Source organism: Scatophagus argus, chromosome 18, assembly GCF_020382885.2.
Source record: "Scatophagus argus isolate fScaArg1 chromosome 18, fScaArg1.pri, whole genome shotgun sequence".
NCBI classification, from domain to species: Eukaryota; Metazoa; Chordata; class Actinopteri; family Scatophagidae; genus Scatophagus; species Scatophagus argus.
The window spans coordinates 10576564-10582768 of NC_058510.1; the positions used below are offsets into that span (position 1 = coordinate 10576564).

Genomic DNA, 6205 nt, shown 5'->3' on the forward strand with positions numbered 1-6205 from the left:
CCCTCAGAGCCTCAGAGAAAGTACGAAGATAACTGCGACTCCCTGCATGAGGAGTCTGTGTCAGAGACAGCAGAAAACTCCGGGGAGGAGGCCGGCGAGGGGGCATTGGACGTGGAGGCGGGCGAGATGACCGATGGAGGCGAGGACGACTACGACGAGGAGGGCAGCCACCATCTGGTAAGAGAAAAGGTTGTCAGGGCTGACAAGGAGAGAGAGAGAGAAAGAGAGAGAGAGCAAGGCACTTTGGGAGATATCAAGTGGGCAGACAGTCTTCGCCTTCTGAAAGTTAATTTTCCAGAATTATTCATGGCCACAGATCTAAGAGAGGGGACTTCACATGAGTGAAGAGTGAGTAGACAGTTTCTCCCTGTTGACCCCAGCTCAAACAGCAGGCTCTTCACTGGCCCACACACAGGCATAAGCTCACACACGTACACACTATAGGCTGTAATGTTGGAGAGTGTTTAAGACTGGCACACTGGTGTGGATATGAAGTGGTGGATGTAGACAAGTATGAGGAGGTTTTCTTTCACAAGGTCACTGAAGAAGTAGCCGTAGAAAAGCCAGCAAGAAAATTCATTTTTATTTTTAATTTCCTAAAAAACAGTATTTATGTTCAAAAAAATATCCTGTTAGAAATTCTGTGTCTACAAATTGCTTTGTAAATTTGGGTATCCAACCAACCATTCAAAACTACAAATTTAAAATGATTTTAGAAAAACTGAGAAAAGCAGATGAATACTGGAAATAAGTGATTTCCTTCCAGAATTACTTTTATCCATCCAGTGTCTAGCTCGTAAATGTGTCAGCTAGTAAATATTGTCTGTTTGTAATTGTAATTGCATAGCAAATTCGTACAATCAGAAGAGAAGGAGCAATGCTGATGGCTGAGAACAGTGACAGAGATTACTGGCAGTAAAATGTTTGAGAGATGCTAGTAAGTACTAATTACTATCTTTCTACACTGTGCTTAAGGGTCTTTTAATTTATTGAATACTGTTTTTAATTAATAACATTTATTTGCATGCTGGGGGGGGGGGCGATATCTGTAAAATTTTTCAAGTACAAGTACCCAGTCAAAGTAATTACCATCCTTTTGGTGTGGGCTCAGCAGTGCAGTGTGGCCATGCTTTTGACCATGCTTTCTCTCTTGTGATATATTTATTAGTCATTAACCAGGCGAGCACGAGCTTGCTATCCTTGATGAAAGCTTGGTGCCCTCACTAATAGAAGACATTATTTTTTAGTGATGTGATGGAGGAGGTTTATTTGTTTCCTGAAGGTCACATAGATCACAGATGGTGATAATGTACTACAAAGACTATTCCAAAGGTTGGCACAACTGTTGTTGAGTGTATACCAGCAATGACCTTTAGAAAAGATTAAATACTACCTGATCTTAGCTTCTTCTCTTTCATTTCCAGATAGAGAACCATGTATCGGATATTGACAACTGAGATCAGGTAAGAGCTCTGGATTTCTCTTCAGTCCAAGTGTGCATTACAGAAATGATAAGGGTATTGTACAAGACTGCTAAAGGTTCTACAGGCTCCTCTGGCCATTCTTCATTAGAGCCCTTTCATCCAGTCCTCATTAAAAGCGGTAACCACTGTGTCTTGAACATCTCTGAACATTCGTTAATCATCTCCTAAGTCATGAGCTGTATGACATTTGGAAGACCAGCTTCACTGAAGGGCAGCTAATGCCGAATTCAACAGAGGGAGCAATAATGGCATTCCAGTGGACCATAACTGCCCACAAACAGCATTCATCTAATTGAATTGTGTGGAAGGGATGACGGGACCCAAGGTAAAGAGTTTCCTGCCTCTCGCCTCTCAGAGTGTGGGTAATGATGCAGCCACATCATCAGTTGGCTCAGTGTTTCTGGCTCCTCACAGTGAGGGTGCTTATCTGTGCTTATGAGTCGCAGACTGTTGATAAAACATTGAGTTTTATCTCATCTTCTTTTGCTTCTGGGTAACCAGAGGAAATCCAGAAAGTGGCTCTGTTCATTGGCTACTGTGATGAAATGAATTTTTTTGGCACCTACATTTTATTTACTTTTAGTCTTTTGACAAAAAAAAAATGTGTATTAGCTTTAGGCTACTTTTAGCCAGCTAAAACTAAAAGCATTTCAGCCCATTTTTCTCCTGTGAAATGTTAGTTGCATTCATGTATTTTAATGTTTATGGCTTTTAAGCTTTTTTAGGCTGTAAGCATCTTTAATGTGTATAGTTAGCATAGTCATAAGTGTTGTTCTAGTCTATGATGAGGCAAGCAGAAAAGTGCCATTATTCTCTTTACACCAGACTCACACACAAAACATTTTTTTTTATTTCTATAGCATTTTTAAACACATAATTGCGAAGTGTTTCACACACACATGAAAAAATATAAATTAATAAGCAAATAAGGCCAAAATATTGCAATATATAACAATATTAAAGACAGCACAATAGACAAAAAAAAATGTCCAAATTAAATACTGTCTTAAGTATCTATGTTATTCCTCCAAACTGAACTTTTATTTTATGCTTTGTTAGCATTACTGCAGCTACATGCTACATGATTATTCAGAAGCTGGTTTTACATGCTTCTTCACTAATATATCTCATTATTTAATGTTAAGTTTTAGCTTGAACTAATAGTTCCATGTTTCATAAAACACCCTTATTCACTTACCAGCCTTACATTTAGATGGTAAGATCAGTACCACTGCCAGCCAGCAGGCAGTTAGCCTAGCTTAGCATAAAGACAGGAAACAGCTAGCATGACTCACTTACCCAAAGGTAAGAAAATCTGCTTAGCAACACCTCTAGAAGCTAAAACTGAAGTGTATCTTGGAGCTGTGATTTTATGGGGAACTACTGAAACTGTATGATCTTGTCTGACTCTTGGACAAATGTATTCCCCAAAATGTTGAACTATTTCTTTATGAAGGAGGAAACTTTAGAATGTCAACAGCATTTTTCAATGGTCTATAAACAGATAGCCAGGTGAAATTGTTACCTTTGCATCCACAGCTTGTTCTAATATCACTTTACAGCATAAGTTTAGCTTTTTCTAAATCCTGGCATGCTGGTCTGCATGTTTTTGTGTCCAGTTTATTGTTATGTTTCTTCTTGTTCAGTATCTAGTGGGATTGTAAATGCATTTATTCTATAAATCTGTTCCTTTTTACCTTCATTTGTTTACATTCTGTTAGTTAACAAAAAGGTCACCAATGAACATTTTTGTCACAGTTTTTTTTTATGTAGAAACTAGTAAAAATGTTCAAAACTAACATCACACATTTTCCCCCATCTGCCTGTCCAGGAGTCTGTCCCAGTTCCATCAACCTCTTAAGAAACCACATGTTACACTTCAGTTTTCCATTTCCTTTCCATATGCCTGCCTTTTTAAAATTCCATCAACAGCCAATTCACAAAACCTCCTCACAGCACATACATTTAAAAACCTGAAAATTCCACTCAAGGCCATGGAGAATATATGAATGTTTTGCTCGCAGGCCTACCAAGGATAGAAAATCACTGTGGGAAGAACCTCAATAAGTCATGTCCAGGAGGATTAGGGCGGCGGCTCCAGCTACCAGCAAATATTTCTGCACTTTCTAAGATATTTCTAAGGCCATTCAAAATGGACAAGCTTTAGAACTCAGGCTAATCCTCATCAGATTTACAGCATTATAAATAGCTACCATGTTTGAGGAGGAGACACAGTCTGATAATGTGTTTTCATTACTTTTCTACTTTATCACTACAGGATGAGGCAGCAGACACCCCCGATCGGTGGTATTAGAATTCATCATCACCTTCAAGAGACAGAAAAGCATCTCTGAGGGATCAAGACACTCATTCTGGACTGTAAGTTGTGTTCAAGAGATGCTGAATCACATTTAGATGCCCAACTGTGCAGCACAAACCAAATGTGATGTGCACTCTCAAGAAAATTTATTCAAGACCCATTTTAATGCATTGGCCTGAGTTTGCCTCGTTCCGTGCAATTTATATTTCATTGCAAGAGGCTGACAGTATCATACGCTAATCCTGTTCCTGAAAAATAAAACAGAAGGGAAAGAAATAAAGGGTTTTATTCTGATAAATTGAATTACGTGGAAGTAGGGGAACATGATGTTGCTGATCAATTGTTGCTGCTTTTATGAAATGTTTTTTTTGCGCTGTAATCCACAAACTGATATTCAGTGAATTTCTGTTGTTGCTCAAAAATAGAATAAATAAATGACAGTCGCTCAATATGATGTATGATATTCAGAAAATGAATGGTGCCGTCTGGTTCGGATTTGACTCATACATAAGCCAATAGCTGTGAGCATAACTTTATCCAGCTTTATCCATTTATCACACAAATGCCCTGTGGGGCTGTTCCATCATATATTCCAAATCCTGCCAAGTTTCAGAAGCAGAAAGAGCTTCCTGTGGTAGAGAGCCAACACTGGCACAGGCCTCCTGCCAGGGAGCAGTGCCCTAACGTCTCAATGTACTGCTCCCTGCTCAGCCTGTGCATCACAACATGGACTGCTGCTGTTTAGGAGCCAACGCCCGTTCTCCTCCTCCTCCTCCTCCACCTGCACTGTCTCCCTCTGCATCCTGCATTGATTCTGTCTTTTGTAGGCAAGAGGTGCGGCAACGGTTTTTTGTAAACTGTAAAAGCTGTATAATGCTTTGATATTATCTCACTATGTGATCCATTATTGAGATTGCTTAAATTTCTCAATAAATACATGACGCAACGGCTGACGACTGCCTAAAACCACTTAAATAAGTATTGAGAAAACACAAAACAGCAACCCATTACTCCTTTAAAGTCCCCCTCCAGTCAAAAATGTGTTTCTCTTCTTGTTCTGTCAGTTGAATGTTTGAGTGTCAGTGTGCAGTCTGACACTGTAGGGCTGTTTTTAGATTTCCTCTGTGCTCACTGAAAAGCAGATTTTAAAGAGGCGGCGCTTACGAGCGTGATCTGTGTCATCACAGTTCAGCATACACAAATGTCATGTGGAAACCTGAAGCCTCCAGTTCACATATACAGAGAATGGACTTTACAGTAAAGTAAGAGACATCTTGTGTCTAACAGTTTAATTTGTGGAATGAAAAGTATTTGCATCATATTCATATGTTCTGGGGAAGAAATGGGTGCCATTTATTCAATTGTTGTAAAATTAAATATAAATTATATTATTAAAGATTTTATGCAGTATGTTGTAATAAAACTTTTTTTTTTCTGCAAAAACCATGTCAGACACACATGAGAGTTTGTCTTCTGCCTTAACATCTATATGAAGGGGATGTTAAATAAAATATCCATTAAAGCCAAAACAATGTTTTGGAGCTACGTACATGCAAACATTTCAAATTCAGCTTCTGCTTCAGCTGAACATTATTTAATCTGATTAAAATACATTTCCTCAAAGTGAATTATGTCACCAGTGACTGGATGTCGACATGTTCTGCTGTTAATTATTCACATCATGTTTGTTCTTTTTCTTTCCACTATGTGAGAGCAAATCTGCTCCAAACTACACTATCGGCATGCTTGTTGTCTTGAGCTCTCGGGTTTCTTTTCAAGCCTTGTTCACAGGGAGGGAGATGTTGGGAACTACTGTTAATATCCACCAGGTGTGCCAGCTGATTGACAATCAGTTAGCCAATATTATGCCAGCAACATTTTTTTTTTTTAAGCTTTTAGGCCACGATTCAAACAAGTTTAACTATCTTGATGTTGTGAGCATTGAAGCCTAATTTGTGTTTTTGTGCAATTAGCTGGCACTCCTGTTATATGTATTAACCTCTAGCAGTGCAGTCAGATCGCATTTCGCCAGGAAAAATTTTGCAGGTCAGAGCAACGTAGCCTGAAGCAAAGTAGTAGTTCTCCTCCTGCTCTGTTTCTTGAATAACTTCATGGTGCTGTGGTATACTGTGTGGACAGCTGAAAGTTCCTGAATGAGAGGTCAGTTCCGCCTGCTCTCTTAAACTGGCTGGACACTGGAGGACCTGTTTTGCATTTTTTGCTTCAGTTCAGAAGCATAAACATCCAGTGCGACCATGCCATAACTCCTTCCGTAGGTGTTTTTTTTAAAGGTATAAGTGAGAGCATGAAAGCAAACAGACCTCTCATTATTGAGACATTTTATTCTTACTGCATATCAAAAAGTCCTGCATTTATGTACAGGTTGAATCTTTGGATTGCG

The 6205-nt window shown here is 39.0% G+C and overlaps 1 protein-coding gene across 4 annotated transcripts in view; it reads left to right on the plus strand.

Moving 5' to 3' along the window:
• The window catches only part of LOC124049566 (RNA-binding Raly-like protein), an 85764-nt gene extending 80431 nt beyond the window's left edge, over window positions 1-5333 (plus strand). For 2 of the 4 annotated variants that reach the window (XR_006841431.1, XR_006841430.1), the window contains exons 7-10: window positions 8-177; window positions 848-937; window positions 1425-1463; window positions 3763-5333. Coding sequence is in view for 2 of the 4 variants with exons in the window: in XM_046371355.1 (XP_046227311.1) it covers window positions 8-177; window positions 1425-1457 (203 nt within the window). In the remaining 2 variants the exon portion in view is untranslated. The remainder of the gene's footprint in view (window positions 1-7; window positions 178-847; window positions 938-1424; window positions 1464-3762) is intronic. The other 2 variants (XM_046371355.1, XM_046371354.1) reach the window with 1 other exon arrangement.
• Window positions 5334-6205: the final 872 nt, after the last annotated feature.